General features: G+C 47.7%; 1 protein-coding gene across 1 annotated transcript in view; it reads right to left on the bottom strand.

Annotated features, from left to right (window-relative positions):
- LOC144598635 (cilia- and flagella-associated protein 47-like) overlaps positions 1-18,006 on the bottom strand; it is a 426,611-nt gene that overhangs the window by 21,644 nt on the left and 386,961 nt on the right. Inside the window, exon 64 of the mRNA XM_078408845.1 lies at positions 15,336-15,504. Coding sequence (XP_078264971.1) covers positions 15,336-15,504 — 169 coding nt within the window. The remainder of the gene's footprint in view (positions 1-15,335; positions 15,505-18,006) is intronic.

The following is an 18,006-nucleotide window of genomic DNA, read 5'->3' on the forward strand; positions in this document are numbered from 1 at the left end:
GAAGATTAGTCAAGCATGATTTCCCTTTCATAAATCCATGCTGACTTGGACTTATCCTTTTACTTCTATCCAAATGCACCGTCATTACCTCTTTAATAATTGACTCCAGCATCTTCCCCACCACCGATATCAGGCTAACTGACCTGTAATTCCCCGTTTTCTCTCTCGCTCCTTTCTTGAAAAGTGGGATAACATTAGTTATCCTCCAATCCACAAGAACTGATCCTGAATCTATTGAGCATTGGAAAATGATCACCAATGCGTCCACTATTTCTAGAGCCACCTCCCTGAGTACCCTGGGATGCAGACCATCAGGCCCTGGGGATTTATCAACCTTCAGTCCCATCAGTCTACCCAATACTATTTCTCGCCTAATGCAAATTTCTTTCCGCCTCTATCCCCCTAGATAGAGTCATAGAGTCATAGAGTCCTACAGCACAGAAAGAGGCCCTTCGGCCCATCGTGTCCGTGCCGCCCGTTACCAAACACAGTCTAATTTTAATCCCATTTTCCCGCATTTGGACCGTAGCCCTGAATGTTGTAGCATTTCAAGTGCCCATCCAAATGCCTCTTAAACGTTGTGAGTGTTCCCGCCTCCACTACCACCTCAGGAACCTCTGTCCTCTAATACATCTGGGAGATTGTTTGTGTCTTCCTTAGTAAAGACAGATCCAAAGTACCTGTTCAACTCTTCTGCCATTTTCTTGTTATCTATAATAATTTCACCCGTGTCTGCCTTCAAGGGACCCACATTTGTCTTTGCTAATCTTTTTCTCTTAACATATCTAAAGACGCTTCTACTGTCCTTCTTTATATTCTTGGCCAGCTTCCCCTCGTACTTCATCTTTTCAGCCTGTATTGTCCGTTTTGTTACCTTCTGTTGTCCTTTGAAAGTTTCCCAATCCTCTGGCTTCCTGCTACTCTTTGCTGTGTTATACATCTTTTCTTTTTGTTTTATTCCATCCCTAACTTCCCTTGTCAGCCACGGTTGCCTCCTACTCCCCTTAGAATCTTTCTTCAGCTTTGGAATAAAATGATCCTGCATCTTCCGGATTATGCCCAGAAATTCCTGCCATTGCTATTCCACCATCATTCCTGCTAGGATTCCTTTCCCGTCTACCTTGGCCAGCTCCTCTCTCATGCCTTCATAGTCCCCTTTGTTCAACTGCAACACTGACACTTCCGATTTAACCTCTCCCTCTCAATTTGCAGATTAAAACTAATCATATTATGAGCACTACCTCCTTTACCTCAAGTACTCTTATCAAATCTGGTTCATTGGACAACACTAAATCCAGAATTGCCATTTCTCTGGTAGGCTCCAGCACAAGCTGCTCTAAGAATCCATCTCGGAGGCACTACAAACTCTCTTTCTTGGGGCCCAGAACCAATGTGATTTTCCCAGTCTACCTGCATATTGAAATCCCCCATCACCACAGTGGCATTACCTGTCTTACATGCCAGTTTTAACTCCTGTTGCAACTTACACCCTACATCCAGGCTACTATTTGGGGGTCTGTAGATAACACCAATTAGTGTCTTCTTGCCTTTACAATTCCTCAACTCAATCCACAGTAACGCTACCTCATCAGTCCCTATGTCACCCCTCGCAAGGGACTGAATTTCGTCCCTCACCAGCAGAGCTACCCCACCGCCTCTGCCCACCTGCCTGTCCTTTCTATAGGATGTATAACCCTGAATATTAAGTTCCCAGGCCCGATCCTCCTGCAGCCACGTCTCTGTAATCCCCACAATGTCATATCTACCAACCTCTAACTCAGCCTCAAGCTCATCTACTTTACTTCTTATACTTCGCGCATTCATATACAATATTTTTAATTCCTTGCGCATCTCACCTTTCACATCGATTCCTATTACACATGACCATACTCTCCTATCCCTTTGTGAGCTTTCTTTCCCGTTTATTCCAGGGTCATTAACTATCCCTTTACTCTCTTTCTCTTTAACTCCATCCTTGACGATCCCATTTGACACTCCCCCCCTCCCCCCCTCCCCCCCCTCCATTTCTGCACTAAACTGGTGTTGCATGATGCTGTATTTCCGGGGAGTATATGTTACTGGCCAAAGTACATGTAAATGTTCCAGCAAATGACACAATTTAACCAGAATATTTGTAATTGCTCTCTATTCCAAAAATAATTGACTTCTATTTGCATAGCACTGGGGAGGTTCAGTGTTGGGGATGGATAGAATTCCATGGCACTTTCCTTGCTTCAGTCTATTGCCAACTGAATTATAGGCTGAAGGGAAAAATACATCTAGATTTGCCTGTACTTGCTTTTGAGAAAAGCAGGAACAGCCAACTCTCCTCTTTCTGTTTGGTGTGAATGCTGAACCTCGTGACATTCGTGAAAGTTTTGCAAATAAGGCACAGTTGGGTTCAGAGGAGGTCATATTAGGTACTTGGACAGTATTCACAACCCAGCTTCTGCTAAAGCAAGATATAGAGCTAAAGTTTGGAATAACAGGGAGATGTGTGAATGTAGTAGGAAGGAAAATCCTGATATATTACTGATCTCGTGCTCTGGTGTTGGGGTACTCTAGATTAGGGAGTATTCATTAAAACACTTCAAGTGTTTTATTACATTTCTGTCACAAAATCCACACTGATGTGATTACGCACTAATATTTAGATTTAACCATACCGTTTTAAAGAAACAAATGTTCATGTTACATGATTTGTTGAAATGAAGTACGTCATAAACTAACATTCCTATCGTTAAACTTGAGGGGAAAGAGTTTCTATAAAAAGTGAGTGATACTCTGGATTGTTAATGTTTCTATTAAATACTGAAGAAGGAAGTGTTAGATTACTGAAACATTTTACATTTAATTACTGTCAATTTAATTAACTTGCATTACTGAATTAGGAGGTGTCAAAATCAATCTCATTAAGTTGACAACATGAAAGTCACCACCAGCAAAGCTCAGCAGTAAGTGTGAACTGACTTTGAAGGAAACAGCACTGTTTATTTGTATCTGCAAATGAGAAAATCAACTGAACTTTACATATAACCTGTTGCTTTGCATATGTCTTCCCTGGGTATTGAAAACAAAATGTGACCAAAAAATTATGACACAAACTGAAAATTGCATTTAGATCGCAAGTTGAAAGCACATCTGTCCTGCAATGTGATGGGAGGCAACAAAACCCGCAATAATATAATTCTGTTCTGGGTATAACAGAATAAATGGTGAGCATTTAACATGGGCTTTACCTGGGCTTTACTCTGGCACTGCCTTCAGAAGTAATACATAATGTCAAAAAAAGATAATGATGGAATAATGTTTACGAGTCTTGAAGGAAGAGGCAGTACTGCAAAGCCATGACATTTTGAATACAAACGATTTCGCTTTTTAAAACATTTTCGTCCAGATGTTATTAAATTCCAGACAGCACAATGTTTAGGTAAAGTGGGAAAAGGAGATCAATGGGGCAATGTTTTTACACAGATTTAGGTGGCATAAGCCTCTCAGCTCGATCATGCCTACTGATTCCGAAGGTTCGAAGCAAGAGTACCTTCAGCGCCTCGTACTTGCCCTGTGCCGGAGGGGAGGTGATGAACTGTCTCGGGCGGTAGGGCGCTGACCAGGTAATAATACTTTGTCTCGTCCACCGAGATGTTTCTCAGGTGGAACTGAGCTTCCGCATGGGCAAACCAAAGTTGTGGCTGATGCGCCCAAAACGGCGGAAGATGAACGCTGACCGCGTTTAGCTGCGGTACGCCGGGCGTTGGAACCGAAGAAGGGGCGTCTTGTCCTTCCATGGTAGGTGATCGGCTAGATCACGTCGGGGTCACCAATATGGCGAGTCTGGAGGCTTGTACTTTGCTAAAGAAGTTTATTGCGGTAGCAATATTCAATTACAAAGGATAACAAACGAGATTACAGACAACCATTAACTCAAACTGTTCACATCGAAGTTCTCTTCCCACTGACTGGTTTTGGGCGCCAAAACCACCACGTGACCTTGCTGGCCAATCCGAGGGTTCGATTCTCAGGACCAATCCCTATGGTCGCTACATTACACAGATTTAGGTGCCTGGAACCAAAGTGAGGGAAGTACAAACGTAGTGATATTTAAGAGGCATTTAGACAGACACATGGACTGGCAGCAAATAGGGGATATGGACAATGTGCAGGTAGATGTGCAGTTTAAATTAGCATCACCGTCTGCAGAAACATCACTGGGCCCTCGGACTTGTTACTGCACTATACTGTTCTATGTTTGATATTCATTTGTACCCATTAGGATGTGCAAACAGGGCACATCAGCAGGGCAGCAATAACCATTTACTTGTTGGCTTAGAGGTGTAAATAGGGGTGCCAACTATCGCACTCCCAAATACAGGACAAGGTGATGTCACCACCCCGCGCCACACATGACCTCACCCAGCCAGCGGCCAAGTGCTCCTGCTCCACCAATGGCGGCCATCTGGGCCGGGAGGCGGGTTGCTACGCAACCTCAGCTGAAATGGCGGAAGCCTAGAGTGTCGGGACCTAAACTATCAGGACCTACAGCGTCAGGGCCTACAGTGTCGGGGCCTACAGCATCCGGGCCTACAGTGTCGGGGCCTACAGCGTCCAGGCCTACAGTGTCGGGGCCTACAGTGTCGGGGCCTACAGTGTCAGGGCCAACAGTGTCGGGGCCTACAGTGTCCGGGCCTACAGTGTTGGGACCTAAACTGTCGGGACCTACAGCGTCAGGGCCTACAGTGTCGGGGCCTACAGCGTCTGGGCCTACAGTGCCCCTGGGCCTAATACAGGACAAGGGCGGTCCCGGACGGGACAAATCAATTTAGCCCAAAATACAGGATGTCCCGGCTAATACGGGACAATTGGTAACCCTAGCTATAAACCAGATGCCTCCAAGGCTGCGCATTGGACACTCTAATAGCCAAAAAATGTATAGCTTGTAACTACTTTGTAAGGCAAGGGTAGAATTGAGCAATGGACATCACTTGGTGTAGGGAGGTAGGGAGGAGGCAGAACAAAGGAGGACCTGGCTGGGTTACTTTGTAAGTTTGTTGGCACCATTTATGTGGCGACTCTTTGCATACCTTGGGTATGCAAAACAAAGAATTTTACTGTGACTCATCGCATGTGACAAAAAAATATTCATTCAGGGTGTCTTTTCTTGAAACATTCTTTCAAGGTCATGGAGAACACTAAATGACAACTGTGAGTAATTATTCCGTTCATGATGATAAAGGACAACAAAGCTACCATTTTAGGAATAATGCTGGAAAAAATGCATCTGATCAGATAGTTATCGTCAAGGCCAGAGCTCCTAGAATAAACTCGTCTTTTATTTTATTTTCAACAAAACCGTCCAAAACCTTAAACCGAACAACCAATTTTCAAGTTTAATACTGCCACCCCCACGATAAATCCTCCTTTGTTATTGTTTAAAATACCTCTTTTATAAATAGAACACAACCAAATCAATTCAATGTTCCAAGTGCATTGAGTCTTTTCAAATTAGTTTTACTTGTACAATGCTGCAGCTAAAAAACTCGACAACAAACTTTTTCACATTTCTTTGAGCTGCCTTAGCAACCCTCAGAAACAAAAAGGAGGAAACTTCCTTTTCATTCTATGAGAAAAAAAACATTGCCAAAATACCCCGCAGAGCTTAATTGCTTTTTCAATTCTCCCTTCAAAACTAAAATACTTCTCTGCTAAAAATGAGCAGGTAACCTGTTTGGCAAACCAACTCTTCACTTCATATGTCCTCAAAGTTAGATGTGGCAGATTGCATGGTTCAATCTCATCTGTGCAGAATTATTTTCATTATGAACAAAATATCTTATTATTACAACTGTGCATTATTTATAAGTATTTTACTATCCTTTGCATCATTTATCCCATTTTATTATGATGTTTTGTCAAGCAGCTTTAATACAACTGAATGGCTTCCTGTAGCTCTGGTTTCTCAGATAGGCAATAGATTTATTTCCCTTAAGAATAATGATTAATTAGGTGGCATGCAACATGCAACAGTCCATAATAATAGTTTTTAATTATTATTAAGATTATAAAAAAGTTGAACAAATGTTTTTGACAAAAAAAATCATGTTTGACCAATAGACTGGAAGAGAGGTCCTGCAATGAGAATTTAGAGATTTAGAAGGAAATTTAAAAAACAGGGCCTCGAGGATTGTAATTTCTGGATTACTCCACATGCTAATACGGGAAGAAATAGGAAGAAAGAGCAGTTGAATGCATGGCTAAGGTGCTAGTGCAGGAAAGAGGCCTTCAGGTACAAAGATCATTGGGCTCTCTTCTCGGCCAGATGGGTCAAATGGTGCAAGAAAAACTGGTTGCACATAAACTGGAGGGGCACTGATATCCTTGTAGGGAGGTTTGCTAGTCAGGAGGCTTTAAATTGTCGTGGCAGAGCTAAAGAGTAGCAAAGTCTCATGGAAGGTCAGGCAGAGACAGGCAATTGAACACATTAGGCCCGATGGGCTGGTGTGTTTATTTCAATGCAAGGCCTGAGAGCCTGGTTTAGTGCATGGAACTATAATGCTGAGACCATTGCAGAGACTTGGCTAGGAGGCAGGGCTCGCAGTTTATCATTGTAAGGTTTTGATGTTTCAGACATGATAGAGATGTAAAATATATGGATGGTTGCATTATTAATTAGGGAGTGTAGCGACCATAGAAAGTGGTACTAGTTGTCGAACCCTCAGATTGGCCAGCAAGGTCACGTGTGGGTGTGACCGTAGGGATTGGTCCAGAGAGCGACACCGCTGATTGGACAGCGTGGTCATGTGCGCTTTTGGCGCCCAAAAAGAGTCAGTTGGGAGATGTCTTCGAAGAGAACAGTTAGTTTTAATGGTTGTCTGTAATCTTGTTAAGAAAACTTTGTAATCGAATATTGCTGTCGCAATAAACTTCTTCAACAAAGAACAAGTTTCCAGACTCGCCATATTGGTGACCCCGACGTGATCCAGCCGATCACTTACCATGAGTGAATCAAACGCCTCGTTGTTGGTTCCTACGCCCAGCACACCGGAGCTAAGCGCGGTCAACGTTCACCTTCCGTCGTTTTGGATACATCAACCACAATCTTGGTTTGTCCATACCGAAGCCCAGTTTCACTTAAGAAACATCTCAGCAGACGCAACAAGGTATTACTACCTCGTCAGCGCTCTACCGCCGGAGACGACCGCACGGGTGATGCGGTTCATCGTCAATCCTCCGGCAGAAAACAAGTACGAGGCCATGAAGGCACTGTTGTTACGGACCTTCGGGTTCAGCAGGCAGGACCGAGCTAAGCATCTTATGCACCTACCGGATCTCGGAGATTGGCTGCCGTCCGTTCTCATGGCTGAAATGTTAACGCTAGCAGGTGAACATACGGATTGCCTCATGTTCGAGCAGGCATTCCGAGAGAAGCTTCCTGAAGATGTCAAACTTATGCTCACGGATTGTTCTTTTAAGGACCCCGTGGCATATGCAGAAAAAGCTGATGCGCTCATGGCGTCCAAATCGAAAGAAAGAGGTTCGATCAACAAGGTCTCGACATCAGCGGCCGCGCCACAGCGACATCAAGATGGCGCCGCGTCTCCCGCCATTTCTCCAAAAGCCCGCCAAAAGGATCCGCACAAGCGCGGCTGGTGCTATTACCATCTATGATGGGGTGGAGAATCCCGCAACTGCCGCTCGCCTTGTACCTTCTCGGGAAATGCCTCGGCCGATCGTACATAGAGGCGGTTGCGATTGGCCAGAACCGACGCCTCTACGTCCGAGACCGATTCACGGACACAGAATTTTTGGTTGACACGGGAGCCATTGTCAGTATCGTACCGCCGACCGACCTTGAGACTAGATTGGGTAAGACAGGTCCTACCCTCATCGCGGTTAACGGCAGCCCCATCCGCACGTATGGTACGCGGAAAATGTCCCTGGTTTTAGGCCTCCGCACGTATGAATGGCCATTCATTATAGCAGACGTCAGCCAGGCGATCCTAGGCGCAGATTTCCTCTGGGCCTTTTCACTAGTCCCCGACGTCCGCGGTAATGACCTCCGACCCTCCGCCAGCAACGATGAGCCCGCCGCTCCGACAACCGCCACCCCGCCAAGTCCGACTGTCCAGGCCGTCGTCGCGGCCCCCGACTCGTATGCTGAGGTCCTGGCGGAGTTTCCAGAGCTGCTCATCCAGCATTTCAACGCCCCTTCGGCCAAGCACGGCGTGGTCCACCACATCTGCACCGAGGGCCCCCCGTTTTCGCTCGGGCCCGGAGGCTACCGCCCGACAAGCTGGTGGTGGCGCGGGCGGAATTTAGGAAGATGGAGGAAATGGGCATTGTCCGTCAGTCCGACAGCCCATGGGCCTCTCCGTTGCATATGGTCTCCAAAGCATCTGGGGGGTGGAGACCATGTGGCGATTATTGGCGTCTCAACACTGTCACCACGGCTGACCGCTACCCCATACCGCACCTGCAGGACTTCTCGTCTGGGCTGGAAGGTGCGGTGGTGTTCTCCAAGATCGATTTGGTGCGGGGATACCACCAGATTCCTGTGCGGCCGCAGGACATACCAAAAACTGCCACGATCACTCCGTTCGGGTTGTTCGAATGGTTGCGCATGCCTTTCAGTTTAAAGAATGCGGCACAGGCTTTCCAGCGACTGATGGACCGTGTGGGTCGGGATTTGCCTTTTGTGTTTATTTATTTAGATGATATCCTGGTCGCCAGCCCCTCTGTGCAGGAACACCGGGCCCACTTGCGGGCCGTATTCGAGCGGCTCCGGGCACACGGGCTCGTCATCCAACCCTCCAAGTGTCAATTCGGCCTCCCTTCTCTCGATTTCTTAGGGCACAGAATCACCCCTGCCGGCGCCACCCCTTTGCCCGAGAAGGTGGAGGCTATCCGGGCATTTCCGCGGCCCACCACAGTGAACGGTCTGCAAGAGTTCGTAGGCATGGTTAACTTCTACCATAGGTTCGTCCCGGCAGCAGCGCAGGTCATGCGCCCGCTCTTCCAGTGCCTTGCGGGTAAACCTGTAGAGTTGATATGGTCCCCGGCCGCGGAGTCGGCCTTTGCAGCAGCTAAGGCGGCTTTGGCAGACGTCACCATGTTGGTCCACCCGAGCGCCACGGCCCTGACGGTTGATGCCTCTGACGTGGCGGTGGGTGGGGTTTTGGAGCAGCAGGTGGGTGGCTTTTGGCAGCCCTTGGCGTTTTTCAGCCGGCAGCTGAGTTCGGCTGAGCTGAAATATAGCGCTTTTGACCGAGAGCTTCTGGCCCTCTATTTAGCTGTTCGTCACTTCAGGTATTTCCTTGAAGGCCGCCCTTTTGTGGCCTTTACAGACCATAAACCATTAACTTTTGCTTTTTCCAAATTGTCCGACCCATGGTCGGCCCGTCAGCAGCGGCACCTGACTGCCATCTCCGAGTTTACCACCGATGTCCGTCATGTCGCTGGTAAGCTTAATGCCGTTGCTGACGCCCTGTCTCGGCCTGCTTTTTCCCCCATTTCAGCGGTGGGCTGCGAGGTGGATCCCCAGGAGCTTGCGGAGGCACAGCTTCTGGTGGATACCGCCTCGGTATACCAGTCCACCACTTCGTGGTTGAAGTTGGCTCAGGTGGCCTGCGGACCGGAGGGCACAAAAGTCTGGTGTGATGTTTCCCTTCCCCGTCCCAGGCCGGTAGTGCCGCCCTCCCTTCAGCGCCGGGTATTCGATGCCATTCACGGGCTGACGCACCCGTCCATCCGCTCCACCTCTGCCTTAGTAGCCGCTCGGTTTGTGTGGCATGGCCTGCGTAAACAGGTAGCTGTTTGGGCCCGTTCCTGCGTTCCCTGCCAGACCGCTAAAGTCCAACGCCATGTCCAGCCCCCGGTACAGGAGTTTGAGGTCCCAGAGGTCCGTTTTTTCCATATTCACGTGGATTTAGTCGGGCCCTTGCCTTCCTCCCGGAGCTACACCCATCTGCTCACGGTGGTGGATCGGTTCACCCGGTGGCCAGAGGCCTTCCCATTGTCAGATACCTCTGCTGCCTCTTGTGCCAGGACCTTGGCCCTCCATTGGGTGGCACGTTTCGGGGTTGCGGCTGTTATTACCACCGACAGGGGGCCACAGTTCACTTCGACCCTCTGGGCCACGCTAGCAGAGCTGTACGGTTCCCGGTTACAACACACCACAGCGTACCACCCCCAGGCTAATGGGCTTGTGGAGAGGTTCCACTGACAACTCAAGGCGGTCCTCAGTGCGAGGCTGGAAGGCCCGGACTGGGTAGACCAATGTCCCTGGGTCCTTCTGGGCATCCAGACCGCTCCTAAGCAGGATCTCGGTGCTTCGTCCACGGAACTAGTATATGGCTCGCCACTTCGAGTACCCGGGGATTTGCTTCCGGACTCCTCCGGCCAGCTGCCTCCAATTCAGTCAGTCTTAGCATCTCTCCGGGCACGCGTGGGTTCCCTGGCCCCGGTTCCGACTTCACGTCATGGGTGTCCCATGGTACACGAACCGCCTGCCCTGCAGGACTGCGAGTTTGTATTTCTGCGTAAGGATGCCCATCGTTCCCCGTTGTAGAGGGTCTATGAAGGGCCATTCCGGGTTTTGCGTAAGGGGACGGTCACCTTCACCTTAGACGTGGGCGGCAGGAGTGAGCTCGTCTCGGTGTCCAGGCTTAAACCTGCACACTTGGATCCGGACCGCCCGGTCCTGGTCGGCCAACCACCTCGGCGAGGTCGGCCTCCTGCAGTTCCACTCAGTCCAGGACCCCCCGCTCCGGTAGTTCCACCAGGTCCGGAATCCCCTGCTCCTGTGGTTCAGGCTGCCCCTCTCCTGGTCGTGAAATCCGGCTCCCTGCTGGGTTCCGTACCTCGGGTTCTGGGGGGGGGGGTCATGTAGCGACCATAGAAAGTGGTCCTAGTTGTCGAACCCTCAGATTGGCCAGCAAGGTCACGTGTGGGTGCGACCGTAGGGATTGGTCCAGAGAGCGACACCGCTGATTGGACAGCGTGGTCATGTGCGCTTTTGGCGCCCAAAAAGAGTCAGTTGGGAGACGTCTTCGAAGAGAACAGTTAGTTTTAATGGTTTTCTGTAATCTTATTAAGAAAACTTTGTAATCGAATATTGCTGTCGCAATAAACTTCTTCAACAAAGAACAAGTTTCCAGACTCGCCATAGGAGAATGTTGCAGCTGCACTCAGAGAGGACACATAGGACATCCATTGAGGCAATAAGGATCCATCTCAAAACTAAGAAGGAACAGCACCTCATATTTCACTTGGGTTGTTTACACACCAGCGGTATGAACATTGACCTCTAACTTCAGATAGCCCCTGCTTTCCCCTTCTATCCCCTCCCCCTTCCCAGTTCTCCCACCAGTCTTCCTGTCTCCAACTACATTCTATCTTTGTCCCGCCCCCTCCCCTGAGTCTGCAGAAAGGACTCGACCCGAAACGTCACCCATTCCTTCTCTCCCGAGATGCTGCCTGACCCGCTGAGTTACTCCAGCATTTTGTGCCTACCTAAGAAAGGTGTTGTCAGCACGATGTTGGTTTATATATAGGCCTCCCAATAGCCAGTGGGTCTCAGAGGAACAGATGTATGACTTTGATTTCCCCACCACTGACTGGGACTTCCATTGTGGCTTAGATGGGCCAAATATGTTTGGTGTATCTAAGAGGGTTCTTGAAACAGTATGGAGATAGTTCAACCAAGTAAATGCCAAACCTGTATTGGGAAATGAGCCTTGCCAGGGGTTTCAGTGGGAGAGCTTTTGAGTGATCATAATTCCTTAAGTTTTAAGCTAGAGTAAACTCTCTCAATAATGGGCCTCCATATGGCGGGTATTGGTTGGAATGGATGGAAGCATCTGTTGTCTCATCCCCCATTACTGCCAGGCCACCCGATGAGCTGCCGCCATGTGGCGTGCTTCTGGCCGCGGAAGTGGAGAGATGGAGTTGCGTGAAGCCGGAGTGACTACCAGGCCTGTCTCGGCGCACTGCGTGTGGGGCCGGGGGCTCTGCGGCTTTCTGGCCTGTGAATGGCCGTTTCTTTAACAACCCCAAGGCCGCGTGTTTTCCCCCCCGGACTTGGGTTAAACTTCAACCACCTCCAGCCTTCTTTCCTGTTAATTCTGGGTTCATTAACTATCCCTTTACTCTCTTTCCCTTTAACTCCATCCTTGACTATCACATTTGACCCCCCCCCCCCCCCCCCCCCACCTTATTTAGTTTAAAACCTCCCGTGTAGCCATACATCTTGCCAATTCATTCATGTTTACTTTCTATTGCTGTTATCCAGACGCTGTTTCATATAGACCAAGTTGTTCGCTCCTGTGGTATCATGGTTGTCAAGGAGTCAACATTTCAAAAATATGATTGTCCATTTAGGGCAGAGTTGAGGGAAGTTTATTCCTCCAGAAGTGCGCGAGTCGTTAGAACTCTTTTGCTCAAAGGGAATTTGAAGCAGAGTCATTAATTATTTAAAAAAGTAGAGATAGGTGCTTGATAACGAAGAGGCAAAGGTTACCTCTGAGAAGACTGGAATATAGAGTTAAGGATATAATCAGGTCAGCCATGATCTTATCAAATGACCTATGGCCTAACCCTGCACCCAACTTGTGTGTTGTTAGATACGTTTATGTCCTATTCCATTGACTTCTCATTAGCTTCAAACATTAAATTCCTTTCAAAAGTCTAAAAAACGTAAACAAATCACTCCTTAATTTTCTGTGGTATCACAAAATGCTGGAGTAACTCAGCAGGTCAAGCAGCATCTAGGAGAGATGGAATGGGTGACGTTTCGGGTCGAGACCCTTCTTCAGACTGATGTCGGGGGACGGGACAAAGAAAGGATATAGGTGGAGACAGGAAGACAGTGGGAGAACTGGGGGGGGGGGGGGGGGAGGGGGCGGGGGGGAAGAGAGGGACAGAGGAACTATCTAAAGAAAACCTTAATTTTCTGTCGTCCAACGATGCCATACAAGATCCACTGAACAGCAGGATTGGGAAAGGTAAATAGAGGAAATTGTAATTCCCTGGTGGTATGAACACAGATGCTCATTCTGTTTCTATAGTAGCTGAGGTTGCCAGAAGTGAGGAAGTTTTGCGTCAGACTGCATGGTGATTACTGCAGCAAAAAAACAAATTTCTGAAGTGCTGTTTGAAATCTAGTCCAGAGAACCTTGGGCTTGCCTGTGAACTTTAAAAGGTTTTGGAAAATTATGAATCTTGCCTCCAATCTACATTGCTTGTTCTGAAGCACTGGGATTTCCTCCAGGCACAACTTTGAAAGCTATTGCAGCAGTTGAAGTAATGAAGAAAGAGCAACAGAGACAAATTCCCACTTCCTGGCATTCTCCATCCTACAATGAATTTCAGGCAGAACTGGCTATTGCAAGACTACACAATTATAGTATTAAACATGGGATTTACGTCAGTAAACCATTCAATGACTAACAGTACTGATCTATTGGACTTTGGTATTCTTGGTTCTGCAGAGATAAATACTTGTCACCACTGACTCCATGAAAATTTTGTATCAATAGTTTTGTGAAATTCCTATATGTTCAAATGGAAACATCCCTATAGCTTTGCACTCACGCAAAATATCTGATTTTATGTTATACTAGACCAAGTGGACCCGTTGGGCCCAAACCTCCTGCATTGGTGCAGCACCCTCCCCTCCCCCCTCCCCTCTCTCCTCAAACCCCCCCCTCCCCTCTCCTTTCTCCCCCACTCCCCCCTCCTTCCCTCCTCCCCTCCCCCTAAACTTTAAAATGTGAATAACTTTAAAAATATAAGACCGATTTCAATAAAACTACTTGCATTATCACTAAAGTGACAATGGTGAGTAAGGTGGGCCTAAAATTGTCACGCTATCGTGTACCGTTTTGGCCGAAGTTCAGTCACAAACAAGATAACAAACGAGAGTTTTAGTATATAGATATTAACAATCATACTTATACATTGGTATAAGGGAAATTAAATCAAACTTAGTCATTCTTATTGTGTTATCTTTGGCAATTTTAGTTAGGGACTGTTTTAATTCACAAGTATTTAACATTTAACTCTATTTATTTATGGAAAGATGGTCGGGTGTAAGTGTTTGGAATCATTGCAGACTCTGTGATGAAGGTACTACCAATGTACTGTTGGATAGCAGGTTCCAGTATCTAGACCAATGGGTGTTGAATTTGTGCAATATGAGCCGAAAGGCACTTCCGTTTTGTTGATGATCCCTCAGAGAAATGCAGCTGATGACCTCTATATTGGTGAGCATGTGGCTGACCTCCTGCTTTACTACCAAAGATCCATCAGTAGTGCATTAATGTCCTGGGCTGAGAGGCTGGGCATCTAGTTCCTCAGTTTAACATTGCCACAGAAAAATCCTGTTCTTTGAACACGGTTGCTAAAATTGATCAGAAAGTTAAAATAAAAAGTTTGTTTATTCAACTTTTTATTTTCTTATAGCTTTTAAAATTTTTGAATTAATCTTCAGTAGTTTAAGTTTTTTAAAGCGCATTAAGTTGTTTATTTTTTGATTGTGTAAATCTGTCGGATTATCAGGGACTTTTAAAAATAGATTAACCGCCATTGATAACAGCAGGCTGTCGAAATGCCTTCAAAGCATTCCATGGGTGTACCTCAAGATCAATCACGAGGCCTCATTCTCCCATCACGTCCTGATATGCCCATGCTTTGACTGCAGCTGAGTTGTTAAAGGTAGGTGCAGCTGCAGGAAAAGCATGGGGTTTAAATGTGGGCAGCAGTGCACACCAACCACGATCCAGTCTGATATTTGTCCTTTAGAATGAGGTGAGACTTTGAGTTTGCGTATTCATGTGTGCCCCCTTCCCTTAAACGGCTGGGTGGCCATGATAGAGATGTCTAGCATGGAAACAGGCCATTTGGCACACCAGGTCAAGCCATCAGCCATTCTTTTATACTAATCCTACATTGATCACTTCTTGTTTTAATTCTCCCATGTTCTCATTAGTTCCTCACAGATTTTATCACTAGGGGCATCCACATACTAGGGGCAATTTACAGTAGCCAATTAACCTACCAACTTGTATGTTCTTGGGAAATCATCATATCATATCATATATATACAGCCGGAAACAGGCCTTTTCGGCCCTCCAAGTCCGTGCCGCCCAGTGATCCCCGTACATTAACACTATCCTACACCCACTAGGGACAATTTTTACATTTACCCAGCCAATTAACCTACATACCTGTACGTCTTTGGAGTTGTGGGTTGGTAAGTTCATTGTTCTAGATTTTTAAGGGCAATGGTCTCTATATTGGATTAGCAAAATTAAAACACATTTTCTGTCTAATTTTCTCACCTGGATGAGCAGTCTTGCTTTGTATTTCCTGCTGTACATTCGTGGGGTGAATCCAATAGTAATTAGAGTCCCAGTTGTACCAAGAGGAAGCAATTCTCCAGTTTGAGGTGACACCACAAATTCCAGATCACTACAAGGTAGGAAGTGTGCTGTGAATGGCATGGAATTCCTAAAAGTTAAAGAAAATGAAGTCAAAAACCACTTAAAAGCAACAATTTCAAAAAAGAAAGATAATCATCATGTGCTGACAATGTGTTCTTCTCTACACTGTAAAAATATAAGCAGATTGGTGATTGTATTTCCCATATGTTGTCTGCAAAGAATACCCTAAACTTCCAATTGCCCCTCATTTCAGTTCTTCATCCCACTCCCACTCGGTTCGTGTCCTCTTCCACTGTTCTAATCAGATCCAGGATGTTTTGTTAGTGTGTTTCCTTTCTGTAACCTGCTCCATTACAGCTACACAACTAATTAACAGAGGCTTGGCTACTGCCTCATGGGTAATATATCCCCGGTACTGTACCACAGAGTGCGCTATTCCCATAACATCCCCCTTTATTTACAAAACAGATATGTACAGGAACTTTACATGTATAGCCATAAATTAAATTCTTCCATGGCATTGTAGCGACCATAAAGAGTGGTCCCGGTCGTCGAACCCTCAGATTGGCCGGAAAGGTCACGTGTAGGCGCGACCGTGGGGATTGGTCCAGAGAGCGACATCGCTGATTGGACAGCGATGTCATGTGCGCTTTTGGCGCCCAAAAAGAGCAGTTCAGAGAAGTCTTCGAAGAAGACAGTTAGTTTTTGATGGTTGTCCTTTACCTTGTTGTTTAACCTTTGTATTCGAATATTGCTGCCGCAATAAACTTCTTCTACAACCAACAAGTTTCCGGACTCGCCATATTGGTGACCCCGACGTGATCTGAACGATCACCGACTATGCAGGAACACGACGCCCCGTTGTTGGATGCCGCGCCCGGCACACCGGAGTTAAGCGCAGTAAGCGTTACCCTTCCGTCGTTTTGGACACATCAACCGCAATCTTGGTTTGTCCACACCGAAGCCCAATTTCATTTAAAGAACATATCAGCCGACGCGACGAAGTATTACTATCTCGTCAGCGCTCTATCACCGGAGACGACCACACGCGTGATGCGGTTCATCGTTAATCCGCCTGCGGAAAACAAGTATGAGGCAATGAAGAAATTGTTACTGCGAACCTTCGGGTTTAATAGGCACGATTGCGCTGAAAAACTTCTGCACCTACCGGACCTCGGAGATCGACGGCCGTCCGTTCTCATGGCCGAGATGATGATGCTAGCCGGTGAGCATACGGATTGCCTCATGTTCGAACAGGCATTCCGAGAGAAGCTTCCCGAGGATGTCCGACTGCTGCTCACGGATTGTTCTTATAAGGACCCCGAAGCATATGCAGAGAAAGCGGACGCGCTCATAGCGGCTAAATCGAAGGCAAGCGGTTCGATCAACAAGGTCTCGACATCAGTGACCACGCCACAGCGACATCAAGATGGCGCCGCGTCTCCCGCCAGTTCTCCAAAAGCCCGCCAAAAAGATCCGCACAAGCGCGGCTGGTGCTATTATCACCTACGATGGGGTAGAGAATCCCGCAACTGCCGCTCACCTTGTACTTTCGCGGGAAATGCCTCGGCCGATCGTACATAGGGGCAGTTGCGATTGGCCAGAACCGACGCCTCTACGTCCACGATCGATTCATGGACACAGAATTTTTGGTGGACACGGGAGCCAATGTCAGTATAGTGCCGCCGACCGACCTCGAAACCAGAACGGGTAAGACAGGTCCCACCCTCATCGCGGTTAATGGCAGCCCCATTCGCACTTTCGGTATACGGAAGATGTCCCTTGTGTTAGGCCTCCGCACGTACGAATGGCCATTCATCATAGCAGACGTCAGACAAGCGATCCTAGGCGCAGATTTTCTCTGGGCTTTTTCACTGGTCCCTGATGTCCGCGGTAACGACCTCCGACCCTCCGCCAGCGAGGAGCCCGTCGCTCCGACAATCGCCTCCCCGCCCAGCCCTACTGTCCAGGCCGTCGTCGCGGCCCCTGACTCGTATGCTGAGATCCTGGCGGAGTTTCCAGAGCTGCTCATCCAACGTTTTGACACGCCTTCGGCAAAGCACGGCGTGGTCCATCACATCCGCACCGAGGGCCCTCCCGCTTTCGCTCGGGCCAGGAGACTACCGCCAGACAAACTGGTGGTAGCACGGGCGGAATTTAGGAAGATGGAGGAAATGGGCATTGTCCGTCAGTCCGACAGCCCATGGGCCTCGCCGTTGCATATGGTCTCCAAGGCATCTGGGGGGTGGAGACCATGTGGCGATTATCGGCGTCTCAATGCTATCATCACGGCTGATCGCTACCCCATACCGCACCTGCAGGACTTTTCGTCTGGGCTGGAAGGGGCGGTGGTGTTCTCCAAAATCGATTTGGTGCGAGGATACCACCAGATTCCGGTGCGGCCGGAGGACATACAGAAAACTGCCACGATTACTCCGTTCGGGTTGTTCGAATGGTTGCGTATGCCTTTCGGTTTAAAGAACGCGGCACAGGCTTTCCAACGACTGATGGACCGTGTGGGTCGGGGTTTACCCTTTTTGTTTATTTATTTAGACGACATCCTGGTCGC

This window comes from Rhinoraja longicauda, chromosome 12 (genome assembly GCF_053455715.1).
Source record: "Rhinoraja longicauda isolate Sanriku21f chromosome 12, sRhiLon1.1, whole genome shotgun sequence".
Classification (NCBI taxonomy): Eukaryota; Metazoa; Chordata; class Chondrichthyes; order Rajiformes; family Arhynchobatidae; genus Rhinoraja; species Rhinoraja longicauda.